Source organism: Corapipo altera, unplaced genomic scaffold, assembly GCF_003945725.1.
Source record: "Corapipo altera isolate COAL_440 unplaced genomic scaffold, ASM394572v1 107b, whole genome shotgun sequence".
Lineage (NCBI taxonomy): Eukaryota > Metazoa > Chordata > Aves > Passeriformes > Pipridae > Corapipo > Corapipo altera.
In genome coordinates this window covers 2,527,168-2,548,705 of record NW_020884951.1, presented here as the reverse complement: position 1 = coordinate 2,548,705, position 21,538 = coordinate 2,527,168, and the positions used below count along the sequence as shown (strand labels likewise).

The 21,538-nt window shown below is 50.8% G+C and overlaps 1 protein-coding gene across 1 annotated transcript; it reads left to right on the top strand.

Moving 5' to 3' along the window:
* The first annotated feature begins 3,387 nt into the window (after positions 1 to 3,387).
* LOC113956538 (probable G-protein coupled receptor 83) lies at positions 3,388 to 18,030 on the top strand. The gene is made up of 6 exons (XM_027663233.1): positions 3,388 to 3,475; positions 6,086 to 6,168; positions 6,272 to 6,960; positions 7,717 to 7,842; positions 9,133 to 9,266; positions 12,425 to 18,030. The coding sequence occupies exons 3-6, from the start codon at positions 6,577 to 6,579 to the stop codon at positions 13,011 to 13,013; spliced, it is 1,233 nt and encodes a 410-aa protein (XP_027519034.1). The 5' UTR covers positions 3,388 to 3,475; positions 6,086 to 6,168; positions 6,272 to 6,576; the 3' UTR covers positions 13,014 to 18,030.
* Positions 18,031 to 21,538: the final 3,508 nt, after the last annotated feature.

The following is a 21,538-nucleotide window of genomic DNA, read 5'->3' as shown; positions in this document are numbered from 1 at the left end:
CATTGGAAATCAGGGGGCCAGCACTTGGGCAGGAACTGAGTGTGCTGTCAGTTATGCTGTATGACTCCAAGGAGGAAAAAAACCCCCAAGAATAAAATAAAAAATTAAAGTTGAAGATCCAGCCCCAGTGGGTCACTAGACAAGGTCCATTAGTGCAGGGAGAGTGCACAGTTACAATGGCAGAATGGCAGATTAGTTCTCTTTGTTCTGTCACACAAACCTTACAGCTGAAGCTTGAGGACTATCAAATCCTTTTAAAGCTTTTCTTTTCCAGTCATCCTGAAGTTCCACTATTAGTAGCTATTATGTACTTGCCATTTGTATTTTGAATAACAAAGTCTAAATTGTAACTGTTCACAGAATGTCAAATGCAATTGCAATGGCAATGTTGCTCTTTTCTCATTTCTCCTATTGAAGCCCATTTTGGACAACTTGCTCCTCCACCCACTGCCTGTGCTGAATCTCAGAACCAGTTAAAACACATGCTAATGGCAGGCTCTGGTCTGAAACACAGTGTGTGAAAGCACTGTTCTCATGTTGGTGGCAGCTAATGCCAGATCATACTCTGACCCTGGGGAAATCAGGCCTTGGTGTCACTGGAAGATTATCGCACTTCCCAGTTCCTGCCCCCTGAATTTTAATCTGGCTTAAATTGGCAGAAGAATTTAAAATATGGTTGTAGTTTCTGGTTTAGATGTGCAAAGTTGTTTAGAAATCTGGCGTGTCTGTGCTCGGCTGCCGAGGGCTCTGCTCCAGCAGCGCTGGCTGAGCTGGGCTGGGCTGGGCTGGGACAGCCAGAGGCAGAGCCTGGGGCCAAAGCTCCCACCCTCCTGCTGCCACAGGCAAACCCGAGCTGGCTTATAACCCAGGAGTGACCCACACACAGTCCAGCTGTGCACACTGGGCAGCACAGGTAGTGTGAGGCTTGGTAATAAATATTTCAGGGCCTCAGCTGTACCTTCTCACCCCGAGAGCAAAAGGAGCTGTTCTGCAGCTCCCCCATTCCAAAGCTTCTGGTGCTGGTGTATCTGCACTGTTATTAATTCTTCTGTCCAGAGGGCATCCAGCCCTCCAGGAAACAAAGACACCCTCTGACATTTAAGAGTAAGACACAAGAAGGAAAGATACTGAATGCCTTTAATACCTCCAGCCTACGAAGTCTCTGCAGAGACAGGCAGGTAACTGGAATTTTGCCCAAGAAAAACAAGCAGAAAACTGTAATAATTTTATTCCACAATACAGCCATTCCTGCTCCTAAAGTGTTTTCTGATGGATGAAAACCAGACAAACATCAGTCAGAGACTGGCAGCTCCATTGGGTGTCCAGGGGTAGGAGAGGCTGGTCAGAATTATTGCTGTGTAAGGAATCAAGTCTTAAATCCTCAGCCACTGAGTGCCTGAGTCTTTCAGGAGATTCTAGCACATACCTGTGGTTAGATAATTTGCACCTGGAGAAAGCATGCCTCGCATTTTGCTGGAAATGTGATTAGACTAAAGTTGTAGCTTTCCTTTTCTGAGCTTGCAGCTCTAAAGCCAGGGATGATGTGTACCAGGCAGGAACACTATGGGAGGATAATGAAATGGCTCTTCAGATACATGACAATCTCACAGCTGCAGTGAGAATAGCTTCAGGGGAAGTAAAAAAAAAAGCATAAACCTCCCAGATCATCTTGCTACTGCAAAAATAAATGTCAAGTGTGTCCTTCCTGCAGCCCTTGGGCAAGAAACCCCAGAGAGCAAAAGCAAGGCTCGTTCTACTTCTGCTGAAAGAAACTGGGGTTCCGACCCAGCCATGAACTGGAGCAGCTCCTAGAACTGGGAATTCATAAATACGAAATTCTGAGCAAAGAGCCAGTTCCTTGGAGAAACACACACCAACTATACAAATCTTTCCTCCCACAGAAGGGATTCCTGTCTCTGTCTGGATTCTTTTTCTGCTGCTTACAGGGAGGATCTTTGCTGGTCTCTCCAAGAGCCTCTGGCTGGCACAGTGTGAGCTGGGATGCCTATTCTGCTCCATAGCAAACAGACCCCAAAGTGGGAAAAGCCCAACCTTCAAACTCTCATCAATGGTTTATTTGCCCTGATAGAGGCTACAAATGCAGGAGACTAGGACAGACATCAGGGCTCTTGTGAATGACGCTTTGAAGTGCATCATTAATTGGAATTAGCAATAATTAGATAATTTGGAAAATAGAAGTGCTGTTATTATTGGAGCAAGCAGGAGACTGGAGCTTCTTATTGAACTGGATTGGGCTGTTAAACCTTGGACTTGAAATTGATGTGAATTCTTGGCTCCACACATCAATGTGGGACCTTCTTACCCAGACACAGAATTTGGAGTCTGGCAAGAGACATGTGCTCTGTGTCCTGTGTCCCTCTCATGCGTTCCCCATCCCGTAGCTGCTCCCCTACTTCTGTCCTGCATGGCATGGCCACAGAGGTGCTAGGCAAGACTTGGACAGTGGGAACAGAAGCATGGACGGGGGCAGGAGATCATGGATGTGAAAACACCCTTCTTTCTTCCTTTTTTTATTTTTTTAATAAGGAACGAGTGATGCATGCGGGATGCAAAATGAGAAGGTTGATAATATCTAGTTTAAAAATATACTGTCTAAAATCTTCGAAACCTTAACTGCCTTTATTTTTGTGTTTCTGTGTCAGCGTCTGCCAAGAGGGATCCAGCCGTGGGAAAAACACTTATCAAAGAAGAAGTGTTGAGACTCCACCGGGAGATTCGGGTCGGGAGAGGTTTGTGAAGATGGTTTTCCCCTTTTCCCGCTAACGCACTGCCGGGGTCTCTGCAAGCACGGATGCTCCGTGCTCCGCTCCCGGTGATGGGCGCTGGGACCCCTCGGGGGCCGCTCTGCGGGTGCCCGCGGGGAGGGTCCGGGCGGACGGGAAAGCCCAGCGCTGATCAACCCCCGGTAATAACCCCCGGTACCGGCGGGGGCTGCGGGGCCGCGCCCGAGGCTGTTCATGAATGGAGCGGCCCCGTCCCCGAACCCCGCCCCGAGCGGCGGCACGTGCGGGGTGCGGGGTGTGCGGTGCGGGGGGTGTGCGGTGCGGGGTGTGCGGTGCGGGGTGTGCGGTGCAGGGGGTGTGCGGTGCAGGGGGTGTGCGGTGCGGGGTGTGCGGTGCGGGGTGTGCGGTGCCGAGTGTGCGGTGCAGGGAACGCAGTGCAGGGAGCCGAAGGAGCCGCTGCTGAGCGCAGGGGGACGACAACGACCGTACGGTGGGAGGTAAGTGAGGGGGTGAGGGTGAGGGTAAAGGGTAAGAACTGGGGAGGGCACTAAGGGTGAGGGAGGGGAGTTTGGTTTCTTCTTGTCGTTGGGGCGTGCGGGGAACTGGTGTGTAATGGGTGCTGTAATGTATGTCATGTATGGGTTTATCCAGTCCAGGGAGTGAAGCATTGGTTTCTATTCAGAATTCACAATGTTGCTGGAAAGACATCTTTGGATTTGCTAGAGCTAAAGGTGAGTGTTTCTGCATTGGGAAGAAATTCCTGCAGCAGCAGCACGGGGTGGTCTGGCAGCCTGCTTGAGCCTGGAGGAGCTGGGAGAAGATGAACCAAGGTAGGCTTTTCTTCTCTGGTCCTTCAGATTATATCAAGTTGTAAAAACCGAGAGGGAGACTCTCTAATTGCATGAAACTGCAGCATTTCAACTCATCAGGATAACCTGTGTTTAAATTCACCCTTCCTCAGGGAAAGAGGCAAATTCTCTCTGGGGTCTTGTCCAAGGCAGCAGCCAACACTGACTGGTTCTACAGTTACTGAAAGTCACATCTTACAGGGTCTAGAAAGGTCTGAGAAGAAATTTCATGTTAGAAAATCAGATTGTAGCTCCAGCATCTTAAGCTCTTCTGTTCTCTTCGGGCATTTGTTCCTACGACCTTCCCTGAAAAAAGCAAGTCTCAGCTGTGCCATGGTTCAGGTCAGGAGACTGATCCCCTGAAAACTGTTCATTTAATTTTTAGATGGGTAAGATTTTTTATTTGATTGTAGAGAGACTTGGGCACAGGCACAAGAGAAGTGGCTCTACGTAGGGAGGAAGAAGGGACATCCCCATTTGTCAGCCACATTTTAGGCCATGGTTCCTCGATTGCTGTAAGCTACTCAAGAGTGCAGGTCCTACGGGTGGTGCTTGAGGAATGGGCTCTCAATTGGCATGTGAGAAAACCTGTTTGGTTTTTCAAAATTGAATAATTGGTACAAGGTTTCTGCTGGCTGTCCCCCAGTCTGAAGCACACAGACTGCAGGTCTGATGGACCCATGGATCTTAGCAGGGTCTTGAAACTCAACCCTGTCTCATGGCAGCAAGGAGAAGTTTCCACATGAGAACCTGAGGTGAACTCATGCAGAGAAGGCAGTAGGTGGCTGTGTCTATCACACCTCAGCACCCTCTTGCGAGCTCAGGAGTGACATTCCAGTGTAGCATGAATATCCCAGCTGTGTTCATTCGAAGATGAAAGTGGTTCCTCTGGAGCTGACGAAAATAATGGTTTTGGTTACAGACCTGTTGCATTCCCTTAGGGTCTCCCTCGCTGCCCAGAGCCCTGCTGTGTGCCATAATGACATCCTCCAGATAGAGCACAGCAGACAATAACGAGGCGTAGGGTCCTGCAGGCTGTACCCAGGTGAGGGACAAACCTGGTAGGTCTCTTGAGGCCCTCAGTGGAGTGGGGAGGCCGTCTGTGCCCCATCCCAACAACCCAGAGGGATGTAGTTCTGGACTCCCTTGTACCTGTGTAATCATGAAGTACCCTTCTGACTCCTGCCAAGCTCTGAACCTCAGAGGTGTTTCACTGCAACAAGTCCCGTGTGCCAACCACTGTTTGTAAAACAAGGTGAACAGTCCCTTTCCCTTTTTTCAGCTCTGCTCCCCATTTCATGACAGCTCCTCAGATCCATGTCCAGTGAGAGGGTTGGATTGGGACCTGGTCTAGGTCTGGTGTTGATACTCTCAGTCCCATCAGCACTAGGAGAACAAGGAGCTGAGTTGCCAGCTGTGCTACAGCATCTCTAGCCAAATCTGCCAGAGTTTGCCACACTCCATCCTACCCAGGCTTCTTTCACTCATAAATGTGACCAGAGGACAGCCACAGCCTCTTTCCAAAATGTGTTCTTCTCTCTGTCTCCTGGATGATTCCTCCTTCCTTCCACCCCAGAAAGTTGCCTTAACATCCACTTGCTTATGAGACATATGAGTCCTTGCTTATGAGTCCTCCAGCATCCACAGCCTTCCCTGGAGTAAGGCAAGTCAAGGGGGGATTGTTATGGGAATACAGGTACAAACATTCTCCCCAACACCTTTTTTCCATCAGAAAAGGGCTGAGCTCCAACTCTTGATGGTATTTGCAGCACATTGGTTTGGGGTCCATGGGATGTCAGCTTCTGGCCCCCACTGCCATGCAGGGAGTGGCTTCCCTGGGTACCCTCCCAGTTCCCCATGGGGGGAGGAACCTGGGAGCCTTTTATGGCTCTGAAAGCTCTGCTTATCAATCCTTTGCACTGTATGAGGTCTCTTGATTTGTACCAGAGCCTCAGGGCTCAGTGGGAAAGGCAAGCACTGAACCAAGCAGCCACACTCTCTGAGAGCCCCCCAGAGCCTCTTACCAAATGTCTTCTGCACATGAACTGTCTGTAAATACCCATGTGCACAGCTAATAGGCTCCATCTTACATCAATAGACCAATACCACCTAAAATCACTAGAGATATCTAAAAATTGTTATCAGTAGTGGTGAGGGAGTGGAGATTTTTGTCTCTGGGGAATTGTTCTGGTGTGTTGAGCGCTGTGTGGGTTGGGTTTTATGCTGTGAAGTGGCTCCTCCACCAGTTCCGTGCCTCTACTGCTAAGTCTCACCTTCTGCAGGAAAGACCATTTCCCCACTACAACTCAGTCACTGGAAGCAGAATTCAGCCATCATTTGGAGGAGAAAATAAGAGAGAGACTAAAGTCAACTTCTAATGTGATTTCTAGGCTCTGAATAGTTTTAGACTAATTGCTGGGATTAGGTGCAGACAAAAGCTGCCTCTGCTCTCAAAAATGATCCCCAAATGTCTCTGCTTTTACATTTCAACAGAAAAGAACTGGGTGGTTTGAAGTAGAGGGTGAAAACACCGATAGTGCAGCCTTCCATGGAACTTGGAGGAGAAATGAACTCAGGTAAGAACAAAGACAAAAAGCTGATGTCAAATTAAAACAACTTCAAACTCCACCTGAGATTTTTCCACATTTGCTGTATGTCACGACTAGTTCTTCTTTCCAGCTCACCTGTGAAGCTCTTGCTCTTCCTGATATAAGAAGGTGCTGAGAGTGTGAAGTCCCAAACCAACCTCTTTGTGAGACGCCACTGGAACGTCTTGCCAGTGCCAGGAAACCCCCGTCCCCAAGAAACCCATTGTACCTCAGAGGCTCCCCCAGCTTTCTGTTTTAGGGTGGTGTTTGCAATGGCAGCTGCATCTTCACCATCTCCTGGACAACCAAGGAGCTGAAGCTGATGGATCACGTGCTGTCAGCTGGAGCCGTGATCCCAGTGACCTCAAGCAGAGGAAAGACTGGGGTTAACCCACCATGCCTTGCTTGCTGCTTCAGCCATACAGGTCACAGGTGATGAGATTGCTGGAGGAGTTGGACCATTACTCTTCCCTAACCCAACTCATGTCCATCTACCAAGCAATCAACAGGACCACCTTCAACTGGACAGACAGCCGTGTTACTGAGTGGGAGAAATTTGCCGAGCTGGCCAAATATGAGCCAGAATCCCAGAAACCAACCATGAAAGCTCTCCTGATCGTGGCGTACTCAGTTATTATCGTCATGTCTCTCTTTGGGAACATGCTGGTGTGCCACGTGGTGCTGAAGAACAAGAGGATGCACTCAGCCACCAGCCTCTTCATCGTCAATCTGGCTGTGTCTGACATCATGATCACCCTGCTCAACACACCTTTCACTCTGGTAAGTGGCTGGCTGTGCTATCCCTTCAGCCACAAGGGGAGTCTCCCGCCCTTTAGAACTCTGCCTGGTGGTCACAGCCTCTCTGTGCATGCTCTCCTAGGGCTGAGGTGGGAACCCAACACCACCAAGTCTAATAGACAACTCTACCAAGCAAGTAAAACACTGTTCAGAAACCTGTGGGGTCCCTTTTCTCTGTTGGTCTCTGTATCTCCTAGAGACTCTTAAGTTTCTTCATGTGTGCCACCAAACCCCAGTAAGAGCTTCTCAGGGAATGAGAACAGGTACCTTGGTGAACATGTGCTTTCAATGTGCACTAGAGAGTCCCTTAGTAGGGCAGAACAGCCCAAATACCAGTCATATGAGGTGACTGGAAGAAAGTAGCTGAGCCTTTCAGAGCTGCCAGATGGGTAAAGGCTTCAGTGAAAGCTCTCCAGACCTGACAGTTGATACCAAACCTTGGTGCACTTTTTCCAAATATAGTTGTTAATGTAATAAAAAGTTATTACCACTGTTCACACATAATGGCCAGAACAGGCCAGGAAGGCTGCAGCAGCACCACCCCATAATCTGTGGGGTTTGACCTTCTAAATTCTTCTGTAAAGGTAGAGCCCAGCGTAGCTGATCTTTCTTTGGTTTTCAGGTGAAGGTTTCCTACCAGCCAGAGCCCCTGAACCAGCTCAGGTGCCACCCAAGGGATTTCCCCATGGATTTGTTTTCAGCATGTTTTCTGGCTGATGAGTTGTTGTTTCCCCTCAGGTCCGGTTTGTGAACAGCACATGGATCTTTGGGAAGGCCATGTGCCACATCAGCCGCTTCGTGCAGTACTGCTCCCTGCACGTCTCCACACTGACCCTGACAGCCATCGCTCTCGACAGGCACCAGGTGACATCACCCACCCCCTCCTCCCTTCCAAGACCTTCCCAATTCCCCCTCAATCTTGGTCGAGCCATGGGCCCAAGGTAGATGAATTTGGGGATTCAACCCCTCTCCAGTGAGAAGGCTCTAGAGCTTCACTCAGAGCCACCCCTCGTGTGCCGGGGGGGGGCTGGAAGGATTGATGGACTTCTGTGGGTTCCCGAATATGGGGCAGAAGTGAAGGAACAAAATGGCATCATGGGTTTCACAGGGTGCTCCCAGATTTCCAGCTAAAAACGGTGAGGACACCTTTTCCACCCAGTCTGAAGAGAGCTAGGTCCAGCCTAGCTCCAGGTATGGCAGGGTAACTGATTCCAGCGGCTTCATCTTGTGTGCAGGCCCTGGAAAGGCAGAGAGCCAGCACTGAGCACCAAGTGCTACTTTGGCTGTGCAGAAACTTCTTCAAGGTATTTTGTTTAACACCCAAAGCCCATAGAACACCAGTGTGAGGCATCCTCAGCTCAAATTGTGATTTAGTTGTCTATTTGTTCTTTTACTCTTCTTTCACCATTGGGCATTTGCTGTGTCATCAAGCTGCAGGGCAGATGGAGTTAAATTCTGAGACCAATGTCCCATGGTGGAGCCATGGGGCTGATGCTGGACCAGTAAAAAGGGGAGTGGCAGAGGGGAAATCTCTGCTGGAAATACTGGGAGGAGGCTTGAGCTGTGAGAAGGTCGTGTTCGCTGTCTGTCCACGGCCATGACAAATGCTGTCTGTGAGGGCAGTGAGGGCAGCCTGGGCCGTGAGCTTGTCCCTTGTAATCACTCCCCTCTCTTGTGCCATCATCAAATAGTAACTTCCAGACTATCAGATTTTATCAGCTGAAAGATCTAACAGTGTAAATTTCGTGACAGGTGAGTTGCTGCCTCAGCAGAGGGGAGGAGGGCTCAGTTTCACAGGCCCAATTCAAACAAGAGATATTTTTTATGTAGTTCATACAGAATAAACAAACATATCCTGGAGTGAAGGCACTTGTGTAGATATCTTCTTTTTTCTGACCTAATGTAACCCCCAGTTTAAGGAATATAGTTCTCACAGAAAAAGATAAAATTTAAAAGTTCTTCTGAACAGACTGAGAAATTCAACATTTCCCATTTTCCAGGTCACTCTAATGAGCAGGACATTTTCCTAATCGCAGCCATCATTTTCATATGATTAACTGTGTTACGTTGGGTCACAAACTGCCTCAGCCGTGTGGGCTGGGAGGGGCTTTGCTTCCCTGTGGCAGAGGATTCACGGCGGAGTTTCTGTTGCAGGTCATCCTGAACCCACTGAAGCAGAGGATGTCCCTGACGAAGGGAGCGCTGAGCATCTCTGTTATCTGGCTGATGGCAACCTGTTTCTCCCTGCCCCATGCCATCTACCAAAAGCTTTTCCAGTATAACTACAGGTGAGTGATCTCCCCTTCCCAGTGAGTGTGCAGAGGTCTGGCAGCCCCTGTGCAGTGCCGCACAGCAGGGAGGGTGCTGGAAGCTCCCAGGCGTGGGGCAGGGTGCTGTGGGATCAGAGGGAGTCAGTGTGTGGGTGAGATCCCACTTCCTGCAGCAAAGGCTGGGCTGTGCAAGTGCTGCCTGGCCTGTCGGGGGCACACGCAGCCCCCGGTCCTGGGATCACCCTCACCACCTCCCACCACCCGGACGAGGGGCTGGGTCCCACTCCCAGCCCCGTGCTGGGGCACTTCCTGGTGCAGCCATGGCCCTGCCAGGAGGGACTCTGTCTGGAGAAGGTAATTTTCTCCCTAGGGCCTTTCCTCTTCCCTCCTCGTGCCTGCTCAGCTCCTCAGACTGAACAAGACCAAGACCAGCCAACTCGCTCATGCAGGGAGGAGAGAGAGAGCCAGACTGCAGTTTGGAAAGGAAAGAAAATAAACCTCATGGTGGGAACACCTGGTACTGACATCAACAAGGCTCTGTAGGGAACAGGAGGAGGGGACTGCCTTGGTTTGTCAGCAGGGCCACCAACCCCTTGTCCCCAGGACTTCATATACTGAGTTGCACATTGTGGCTTCCCTGTATTTCATCCATGCAGATTTATGAATCAGGACCAACCTTCCTTGAAACTTGAGGCTCCTCTGCCCAATGTTACACAAATGGGAAAAGCAAAGCAAAGCCCTCACCCCCTCCTCTGTGGCTGAGCAGTGCAGGACTAGGGGGAACCAGTGTGGGGCTGGGGAATAACTGTGCAAGACATGTCAGGGACTAGTGCTTGGGCCGGAACCAGAGCTGTCCTGGTGTGCCATCGTGCCTCCCCACAAGGGAAAGGAACTCTTTGCTTGGCTGAACACGGCGACAGGAGCTATTAAAAGGAGATGAAGTAGAATTTCACACCCACATGAGGACTGCTGCAATGTCAGAATGAGTTCAAGGTTCTGATCTAGAGAGAAAAAAAGAAAAAGTTAATAAAAAAGCGCAGCAGTTTATCTTCCCACAAATGGCTCAGGGATGGCATTTGTCGCTGCTGTCACCCTCTGCCAGGGAGAAACACAGAACCAGAGCTTTGGGGTTTCTTTGCCCTGTTCCTCCGTGGTACCCAAACTGTTCTGTCCCTCCTGTCTCCACCAGCCTGTGGCATTGCTGTAACCCCTCCTGGCAAGAAAACCATAATGGTACCCAAGTGGGATTTTTGTGGCGGGTATCAGAAAGTCATTCTTGAGGGCACGGGGATAATCTTACCATGTCCTATGTTTTCAGGCTGAGATCAGCATCCCAGGGAATGGGGCAAGGAGGCACTGGCAGGCAGCAGGAGTGAGATTTCTATTGTAGACATTGACCTTCCATATTAAAGACAAATATTGTTTGTTACAGCCCAACCAGGTCCCTCCCTGCGGGAGAGCATGAGTGCCTGCACAGACTGTCACTGCTCCTGGTGTACGAGGGGCTGCACCAGCTGGGAGTGTGAATGGGGCTTCACAGCCCTCCCCTGCCTGTGCTTGTGCCTGATGTGACCGAGAGACCCAGGGGATATCATACATCCAACTGCCCAGACTGTAAACACGGGCAGGGTTTCTGTGTGCTCACGTTGCTCCACAGCTGTGCTCGGGGATTAGGGAACAAATTGCTCATGAATGAACGAACGCCATGATCTGTTTCTGGGCACCTGTCTCTGCTCATCCTTTGGCACAGGCGGAGGAAACTGAGCCCCACATTGGCATGAGGCAGCTCAGCGATATAAGGACTTCCAGGACATGCTATTCCTGTCCCTGCTTTCCATTGAAAAAAAATCCCAGTTGTAATATTGCTTATAATAGCTCCTGCAGGGCCAGGGCTCCTGAGATTCCCACCAGAGAGCAGTTGGGATTCTGGGATGGGGAAAAGGGGCTCCACCAGCATCCATCTCTCTGGCTGCACTGCACAGCAGTGTGTCTGAACCCTTGGTCATATCAGAATTCACCAAAACAGTGTCTTATCTGGCCCGCTTTGGCAGGTCCCCTTTGGCAGGCAGGCTGGCAGAGCTGCCTGCAGTCAGGGTCTGGCCTCACCTGTGCCAGTGGTGAGCCATATCTGTGGAGAAAAAGCCAAGACTGAAGTTCAGAAAAGATGATTTTCCCTCCTGAGTTAGTCCCACTCTCAAGCAGGCCCTCCAGTTCCTCCATGCTTGGCAGAGATCAGCTCCAGCACCTATTGACACCCCTCCGACCTCAGCCCCTGTTCTCAACAATCTTCTATTTGTGGCACAAAAGGCAGCTCCAGTGGTTGAAAACAGGATATTAAAGATATTAATCAATACTGCAAAGAATAATGCAACTTGATGGGGACTAAAGTCTGTGTTGAATAGAGGACAGCAGAGTACAAGGACTGAAAAGAGAAGGACAAAATGAATGCAAAAGAAAAAGAAGGGGGAAAGGAAAGAAAGGGAGAAAACAAAAGAGCAAGCGCTCTTTTCTCCTAATGTTCCATCACCCCCAGTCGCCAGCTGCGGGGTGCGGAGGGAACACGTGGTGCTGCAGAGGGTGCTGGGGCTGAGAGCCACTGCCGGGCACTGGGAACGCACCAGGACCCCAGGCTGGACAGGATGGGTGTAAGGGATGTTGTTAAAATGAGCAGTTGCACATAGTAACACTTGGTTCTTCTGTTATTTAATTCTCAGAGGTTCAATTGGAGCCGAGTCACTAATCATCACACCTGTTTTAAGAGGTAGCAGTAAGGTTTTAGCAGCTGATGGCAAGAGAATGGTGGGCAGGGAAGGGAAGGAAGATGGGCTGTTTGTGCCTGCGAGGCTTTCTCACAGCTCCCAGCCTCCAGCAGCCCCTTCCCTCTCCTCCAAAACAACTTCAGCTTCTCACTGCTGCAGCAGTTTCTGCTCTGGCCAAGGGGTCCTGTGCTAGGGAGGCTCGGCAGGTTAAGGGGTCCTGGCTGCTGAGAGGTACAGCAGGGTGGGTGCACCCATGGAGGGCAGGGCCTGCAGGCTCTGTCCCCACTGTCCACACTACACCTCTGAAAAGGTGGCCATGGGTGGTATGAGACCCCCAGTGTGGTTTGCCGAGCCGGCAGCACCATTTGACAGCAAAGACCACGTGCCATATCTGGCCTATATTTCTTTGTTTTCAAGGGAAGCCACTGTCCGGAGTTTGTGCCTCCCTGATTTCCCTGAGCCCACAGAGCTGGTATGGAAGTATCTGGACCTGTCTACATTTCTCCTTCTTTACCTCCTGCCTCTGCTGATCATCACCGTCACCTACACGCGCCTGGCCAAGAAGCTGTGGCTCCGCAATGCCATCGGGGACGTCACCACGCAGCAGTACCTCACCCACCACAGGAACAAGAAGAAGAGCATCAAGATGCTGATGCTGGTAGTGGTGGTCTTTGCGGTCTGCTGGTTCCCTCTCAACTGCTACGTGGTGCTCATCTCCAGTCTGGGCATCAAGACAAAGAACTGGCTCTATTTCACCCTGCACTGGTTTGCCATGAGCAGCACCTGCTACAACCCCTTCATCTACTGCTGGCTGAACGAGAGCTTCCGCGCGGAGCTCCGGGCGCTGCTGTGCCTCTGCCAGAAGGCCCCGCGGGCTCAGGACCACGTGCTGCCACCCACATCCTGCCGGGAGGTGTGGATGGAGCAGGCCAGGTGCAGGAAGGGAACTGCCTCCCAGAACATCTGCTCCACCAGGAACCTTCCAACAGCCAACACGGACCTGTGAGCCGTGGGGCTGAGGGGAGTTACCTGGGTGTGTGGGACATCAAAAGGCACCTCCCTGTCTCTCCTCAGAAGCCAACGTTGCTGCTCTGATGTTTCACTGATGATTTTTGGCTGGTCTCGCTGTAGCCCCTCCTATTGCTTGGCATGGAGGGTGCACAGCCTCACCAGCACCCTACCAGTAAAGCCCGTGCTGCAGCTGGCCCAGGGAGCAGGAGTGCATGCAGGGCACATGGAGCTCCTCAGACATAGAAATATGCTTTTGGGGATTCTCATTTATTGTTATCAGAGGTAGTGAACCCAGATTTCTATCACTGCTCATGCTGGCCAGAGTCACTGGCCTGGAACACGTGCCACAACATGGAGCTTGGCACAGCATCAGAAACAGATTGTGTTTGAAGGAAGGACTTGGACATTCAGACAAACTTCATCCACAGGGAGTTTCACCAGATAGTTTACAGCAAAGTCTTCTGACAGAGGTAAAGGTTTCCAACAGCAATTTTTCCCTCAGATGCTGCTGTTCCTTCTGCCCCATCTCTGTACCACAGACAGCAACTGGAACCCAGCCCCGAGTGAGAGGAGCAGGGATGCACCCCAGGAGCCGTGGCTGCAGCCTCAGATGGCACGGTGATCAAGTAATTTAGTCCATTGAGAAGTTCTTTGTATTATAAATATATTAATTCAGGAAATAGAGGTACAATGGCACTCTACGGAAGGCCACAAAATATTTCATCAGAGCTGTAGCATTCACTCACTGAAGAATGGAATCATTCTGCCTCATTACTAGTTGCTGTAAAAGTCTCATTTAAACAACAGGAGGGCAAAAAAGGACCAGAAGGAATGTCCTGTGAGGAGCAACTGAGGACTCTGGGGCTGTCTAGTTGGTGCAAACCAGGTGACGAATTCCAGTAGCCCACAGGAGCTGTAGCTGCTGGGGGCAGGGATGTTCCTGGTCTGCCCTGGCCATAGCTGGGCAGAGCTTCTGCCCAGGGAGGAAGGGGGGGCCCTGGTGGCTGGAGATGATGAGGACGTACTCCCAGCAGTTCCTGGGGCATGGTGAGCCAGACCAAACAATGGAAACCAAGGACTGATATTTTTTTACCATTTATGCAGTGAGAAGGAATAGGAAAGAAGGGAGGGGGAGTCCTCTCTTCTGGCCACTTGACCTCAGTTGGGTGCATCCCTGCACCTCGGGTGTGCATTGCAGTGCCCAAACCAGGAGTGGCAGCAGCAATGGGTGTATACTTGGTCCCTGAGGCACCTCGCTTGGAAGTCACAGTTATTGAACATGGGAATTCAAAGCTGCCTGTGCTGGGTGCCAGTGCTGCCCTCCCTCAGTGTACAGCAGGGTCTGTTTTCAGTCAAAAGACCTCATTGGGAGTTTTTCTAAATGTTAAAATTATCTCTAATTATTGAGTATCACTTCATTTAATTATTAAGAGAAGTGGTCATTTGCTTTTTTGCTGTTCCTCACCCCTCATCAGCTTTTGGTGAGGGGCTCTCAAAGGCCATGAATTGTCTTTCATATTTCTTAGGTTTGTTTTCCTTCCTTTCTTTCTTTAAATGACTTCATAACCTTTTTCTGGAGGAATCAAACACCTCACTCCAAAGTAGTGGGTCTCTCTTTGCACTCCCTTGACCTGCTGCTAATCCCTGTAGTTAGCCATCTCTTGCTGTGAGAAATAACCTGGCTGATTTTCCTTGGATCTGTCAATCGCAGCATCTCCTCATTGCTGAATTTTTCTCCCCTAAATGGGCAGGATGTAAGAGCTGACTGTATCACATCTCCCTAAAGGCTCAGCTATCTGGGCTGATAATTATCAATGCCTGCATGAGATTCAGAGCCTCGCATGCTTCACCCAATGCCTCGACACTCCCATATCACTTGAGGATACCCTGACTCCCAGCAGCACCCCTCAGCAGTTCTCCGGCAGACATAGGATGCAAAACATCAAAAAAGCCATAGCCTGAGTGATGTTTGGCCAGGGCAAGGGCAGTGCCTGAGGGGCAGGAGGCTGCATCCCTGATGGACTGCAGGCGAGCAGAGTGCTTACCGAGACAGGCTCTGGAAAAGGGAGTCTGTGATATTCGGCTTTTGCTGAGTCTGAGTCAACTCAGCAGGTAAACAGATGCTGAGACATTCCTTAATCTGTCTCTGTTCCCCCCGCCCACCTTTGGGAATGGCTTCCTGAGCAGAGGCAGAGGCAGCCTGCTGTCCGAGATCCCTAGGACCAAGGGAGAGCTTCCAGAGACAGGACCAAGGGAGAGCTCCCCGAAGGGGGACTCCGGCTGCCCCGCGTGTGCTCCCGGCCTCATCCAGACTGTGCTGGTGGGAGCAGGGTCCTGCCCCGGCCTGGGCAGCAGCAGCAGCACGGTTTGGTCCCTGCAGCCCCGAGGCTGGAGCCGGACAGGAGTGTGGAGTGGGAGGAGAATCCCCCGGGAAGCCCGAGCCGCGTGGAGAGCCCTCGTCCTGCCTGCGGAGCGAACGCTCGACCCGCGCCCTCGGCGGCTGCGGCGCCTCTCGGCAGGCAAAGCCCCGGGAGGCAGAACCCCGAGGGAGAGTTTGGAGGGCAGATTATTGAAACACTGAGTCACTACAAGTCTACTCCAGGGAAGCTATTTGAGCACACACAAATCAGTGTGCAAAGATCCAACGAGACATGTCTGAGTGATTAACAGCCCAAATTTATTAAGGTTAGCTCATGCCAAATGCAGCTGAGTGCCTTCAGCAGAGTTGCTGATGAAGACGATAACAGGGAACATAGTGCAAGGGATACCTGAATTCCAGAGACAAATCCTCTTATATAGCCCCATCACATAATGAACAAAGAAACCACAACATGCCAACTAGATTAACAAAAAGCAAGCAGAAAAAAACCACAATGAGTCAGAAAATTAGCTCAGGAAGGAGAAACAGAATACAATTATCATCAGTTAGCTCTTCAAGTGAAAAACAGTATGGAGGGGCTGGCCAAAGCATGCTGCAGAGAAAAATGGGAATGTCCTCTGTTAAATCCAGCACAAGTCCTGGGAAGTAGGGGTATAGGTGAGCCAGAGTCAGACCATCATTTTGCATTGAGAAATAACTTGGCAGCTTGGGTCATTCATGGACCAGGTGAGGAAGAGGGAGGAAGGAACCTGGACGTGAGGCACACCCCAAATTCCCGCGTGGGCGATGATGTGCAGCCGCCCTGTGCCCCAGGCAGCAGGAGAGCACCTCCCTCAAGTCAGGGCACACAGCTCTGCCCTCTCACCGACTGCAAATTCAGCCTGCCTGCCCCCCCATAGAACCCCCTGCTCTCCACAGAACCCACCTGCACCCCATAGAACCAGCCTTCTCCCCCCCCCTCAGCCCCCACTGCCTCCCCCTGCCACTCCTCCTGCACTGTGGTGGGCAGAGGAACACTTCTGATCTCCCAGACTTTGGATGGAGCCCAGACAGGAATACCGGCAGGTGAGGGCAGGTTTAGCACCAGGCACAGGGTGCAGTCAGTGCTTGGTTTGAAGACTGTTGGCATTTCCCAAGTGATCCCCACCCCAATTCCAAGGTCTGTTCCTGAACTGCTCTCCCAGGGTGATGCCTGAATGCTCCCAGTCCTTGGCTCTTCCCGATCTATGCTGAGCAGGTACATCAGAGGCCAGACCATGGGTTCTGTTAGGGGATAGTTTATGATACCTAACAAAAATGATGGCAGCAAGTTTCAGAGCAGCAGATTTTGTACCTATTTTTGAGACAGGAAAAATATTTGCTTGTGGCCTCATCCTGTCTCAGGCAGTTTCCCACAGGAATTAAGCGATCAATTAATCAATGGCCTCAACCTTTTGCAGCTTCTTTCTCCTTCCACAGCTTATTTTGACCTTTTACTGGTAATACATGCCAAACATGGCAGAATTCAGAATATAACAAGTGCCTGAATCACTTCCATGATGGATTTACCACAGTTCCATTAGTGGGGACCTGCAGCAGGCTGGGTGGCCCTGGGCTGTTTTGGATAGTTTCACTTGCTTCTGAACTGTGATACACTGCTTGGACCTTCCACCTTCAGATTAATAAACCGAGTCCCTCCTAAGGACTGGAAAAGAATCAAGTTTTAGTTTTTACCATTGTAGTATTTCCTTCACAATATGTTGTCTTTCGTGAACCCCTCTTCACAGGCCAGTTATTCACCTGCTTGTCTCTAATTCCTGCCCTGTTCTGAAATGAAATGCACCAGTTGCTCGTGCTGACGAACAGTGACTGACACCAATGGTTCCCACATGGAGGTGGCCATGGCTGCATTCCAAATAAACTCTCCCATGCAGTGTCCCTTCCCTCTTTACATTCACATTTCTATGGTAGGATATCGATTTTTTTCCCTTTATTAAATTAGAAGGTTCATTTTAAGAAACCTGAAGCTGACTTGAGCATAAGGGTACCTCTGTTCTATTTGAGAGAATTACATTAACTTGCCTTCCTTCACCTTCCATTCAGGGGAATATAAGTATTCTGCTGTCCTGCACAGCTTGCAGGGCATGATGTAGGAATATTCATTCTCCAGGAGAACTGTTACGATTAACAGAGCTAATAAAGACCATAAATATTTAGCAATGTATTCAAACATCTCACCTATAAATGGGAACAGATTCATTGCTTGACTTATTCTCCACTTCTTTGTGAAGCTCAGTTGTCTAATACTTTGTTTTTCCCTTGTTTCCTCTGATCACTGTGAAGAAAGGAGAGACTGAGGGGGAAGGTGGGACAAGTGTCCTGTTTTCCTGTCTGTACTGCTGAGCATTGCTAACACGTTCTCTGCTCCCCCTCCCTGTACAAAGTGGGGGATAGGAGCCTTTCCTCCATTTCATTTTGATCTGTACTGCTGTGTGTTCACACACACACACGTTCCTGACACCGAGCTGCCGTTTCAAATGCTTTCCATGGCACAGGTTCTGCAGGGCTGGAGCACGACCCTGTCGGTGCCCGGGGCAGGGGATGTGCTTCGGGAGGACCTCTGGGCAGGAGCGGGGTGAGAGCCCGGTGAGCAGAGCAGCTCACAGCGCCCTGCTCTCGGTGGAGCCGCCCTGGCCCGGCCCCCCCGGCCCGGAGGAGCGGCCCCGGAGCCGCGTCTGACCCGCCTGGCTTTGGAGGTGGCCGGGCACAGACCGGGGGTGTCGCATGCTCCTTGCTCTGACTTGCTAATATTAACCGTAGGAGGTAAAAAATGATGAAAATTGGCCCTGTTGTTATTGTACTTGATTAAGGTATTTGTAGTCCGATAATCCCATCAAAGCGGCTCAGAGGAGGATGAGGGGGAGTGTGAAGAGGTATTGAATGGGTTGTAAAAACACTTTATTCTTCTGCTAAAGCTCCTTCCCTGATGCTGCTGCACTGGAAGCCAAACCAGCCCAACACCCAGGCTATTGGCTCCCGTTAATGTACTAATTGTCATGCAGAAACAGGCTGACCAGGCTCAAAAACCTCATTTACCACCAGGGCTCAGGGCAGGAATACAGGAATTTCACTTGGAATAATAATGTATTTTTGATGAATAATAATTATTGGCATCAGGCTGTCCCCGAAGACAGAAAGTTTGTTTGCCATCAGCATGGCTCTGGAATTGGAGATGGATTTATTTTCCCTTAAAAATTAACAACTGCTGCTAATAAAAGGAACTGGGAACCTTTTTTTTTTTTTTTTTTTTTTTTTTTTTTTTTTTTTTTGTGGTGGATGTTGTTGCTCCCAGTTTGGTCTCAATTGAGACGGTTTGCTCTCACTAATGTTCCCTTAATGTTCCCTTGTCTGCCCACAGTGATTGTGGGTGAAGGTGGCACTGCCTGGGTGGGTGCTGAGCAGCCAGGGATGCTGGGGATGTCCCAAACACACTGCTAAAGCTTTTCAGCTGCTTTTTGAAAGTCCCCGTGAGGAAGGTAGAAGAACAATACATTTCTGTCTCTGGGCAAACACATCCAATTCAATAATGTGCTATGAAATGTGTTTTCTTCACTTGTAATAGTCCTTGTGTCCTGCAGAGGCATGGTGAGGTGAGAACTGAGCATGAGGGGGAAGCCTGGGGGAAATATAGAATTAGAAAATCAGAGAACAAAACTGTAAAAACATCACCTGTGGGGAAGGAAAGCAGAGAAGGGAAGGAACTCCAGTCTGGACATTCAGTTCTAATGGATTTCAGTCTTCAATTTTAGCAATGGAAACTTACCCACCTGTCTTGCCGTCCTTGCAGGGGCCAGGGACACGTGGAGGGTGGTGCAGGGCTGAGCAGGATGTGCCCAGTGGGAGGAGAGGTTTGTTATGGAGCTGAGTGCCATCGAGGCCCACGGGGATGAGCAATTCCCGTGCAAGGAGCAGAGCAAAAGGGGGTTAAGCATCCTCTGAGCCTGTCCCTCCTGACATCAAAATCAGCTGAAATTTAATTACTGCCTCTCTCCTTGAGTTCACCTGTGAGAATCCCCTTCTCTCCCTGCCGGTGTTCCCTGGGATTTCTGCTCTTTCCTCCCCCCAATGGATGTGCACAGGAAGGCTGGAGAGTGGAACTGAGCCCCCACCATGGGCAGTCACTGCATCTTCACTCCCATCCCTCACCTAAAGCCACTGCAGCAGCTCATCACCAACACTGGGCCTGGGGACATGAGGGATGCTTGGAGAGCAGCTCTGCTCCCCCTGCCTCCGGGGTCTGTGTGCCTGAGGACAGGCTGGGAGTGGGGACTAGCAGCAAGTCCAGAGTGGGAAAAACAGTGGCACTTTCCTCCCCCCTCCCTCCTCTCCACAGCTCCCTCATCCCGGGTCCGAGACCAGTCTGCCACAGGTGTTTGAGGTTTCCTCAGTGGTGAGCCTCCTGGTTTGGGTTAGGTGAGGAAATGAAGTGTGAAAGCAGGAAAGCTGTTTGCCGAGGCGCTCCAGAGCCGCCGGTGTCACTCCTGGCGTTTGGTCGCTGCCCGCTGCAGCTCGGTCAGACCCGGCTGAGGAGCGAGGGCTCCCCTCTCCTGCACGGAAAGGGGCAGCCTTCCCCCGCCCACTGCTCCCTTCCCTGCCCTCCCCTCCCTGTAACTGCGACGTTTAGGTTTGTGTTTTAACACAACGTTGTGCTTGATCCAGGTCATCACAGCCCAAAAATGGATAAGCAAACACAGGGCTTCAGGAAAAAGTCCAACTGTAAAAGCACTTGCTCTGTGCCTCCAGAGGTTGCACACGAGGAAGATCTTAGAAAACTCCTCTGACTTCACTGTCCACAGACCACACAGTCCGTGTTAACTCAGGGCTCATTGATTAGTCTGGTTCCAAGCAAGACCCCACTCAGAATACTTCATTATTGATAACACCTCCTCACCCTGGCCAGCCTCCTCCACGGCACCCCTTTGCCACTCAGTGCTCAGGGGCAGGAGGACATGCCCTCAGAGGGAAGTCCCCTGTGAGAATGATGCAAAGACCCCACCTGCTTGCAGTCTCACCTCAGCAGGTCTAACATAATCTCCTCTCAGGGGTCACTGTCCACACAGGGACAGAGCCACAGTCCCCACCTTTGCAGGTACATCCTTGGGGGGTGCAGGTGAGGTATCCCCTCCCACAGGTTTCACCTGAGTTCTTCAAAGCAAAACCTCATCTGTCAGGAACATGTGGCTTGGTAGGATTGCTGTCTGCAAGCTGTGGCTGCTGGGAGCAGCAGGACACACGTCTGCATTCCCCCTCCAGAGACAGCTCAGGAGATGGTGCACAGGCATCGCGTGGGCCAAACAGCATTCCCTGGCATTCCCTCTGGAGCTGGAGGCTTGCCAAGCTGTGAGTGCCTTTGCATAGCTCTGCATCCCAGCTGGAGATGTTCCTGCTGGAGGCAGCTGAGGTAAGGACTGTGAACTCCAGCACCTTGATGTGCTGCCAGCCTCTCTGCAAAGCGTGGCTGAGGTGGCACCAGGACTGGGGTGGGAGCCAGCCTTGCTCTGACCACAGAGGAGCAGGTTCTCAACCTCACACTTCTCTGCTTGCATGGAGCACATATGTTCCTCTGCCAGCCTTACTTCACAGACAGCTATCTCTTATTTCAGTGTGGAGCAGGAGAATCCCAAGTGCTTTGAGGGGAACACGGTTGGTTTATTATCACTCCTTGTGCATCAACCAAAGACAAGGCTGACAGCCTCAGCTGCTGCAGCATCTCTCTGAGAAGCCCTGCCTGCCCTGCCAGACAGGCCCCTGCCAGACAGGGCCCACCAGCCCCCTCCAGCCCCTGCAGCATTTGCCCCCACCAGCAGGTGGGCAGGGGACCCACAGGGAGGGGAATCAAATCTCACTGAGCATCATCACCTCTGGATCCAAAATTTATTGAACTACAAACACACAGCACTCAAGAGCACCAGGTCCGGAGGAATGTGGGGGAACTCCCACCATTAACACAGAAGGCAGGAGCTTCAGCTACTGCTAGATTTGAACACAGACAACACCCCAAACCTAACAAGCAATGCTACATCAGAATTACAATGGTAACAACACAGAATTTACAAAAATATAAATAACCTATTCGTAACCTTAAAGAAAAATAACATCCA

Coding starts and splice junctions, on each gene's coding strand:
- LOC113956538 (XM_027663233.1), top strand. CDS start 6,577: ATGCCTTGCTTGCTGCTTCAGCCATACAGGTCACAGGTGATGAGATTG. Junction 7,843..9,132: donor TCGCTCTCGACAGGCACCAG/GTGACATCACCC, acceptor TTTCTGTTGCAG/GTCATCCTGAACCCACTGAA. Junction 9,267..12,424: donor CTTTTCCAGTATAACTACAG/GTGAGTGATCTC, acceptor TTTGTTTTCAAG/GGAAGCCACTGTCCGGAGTT.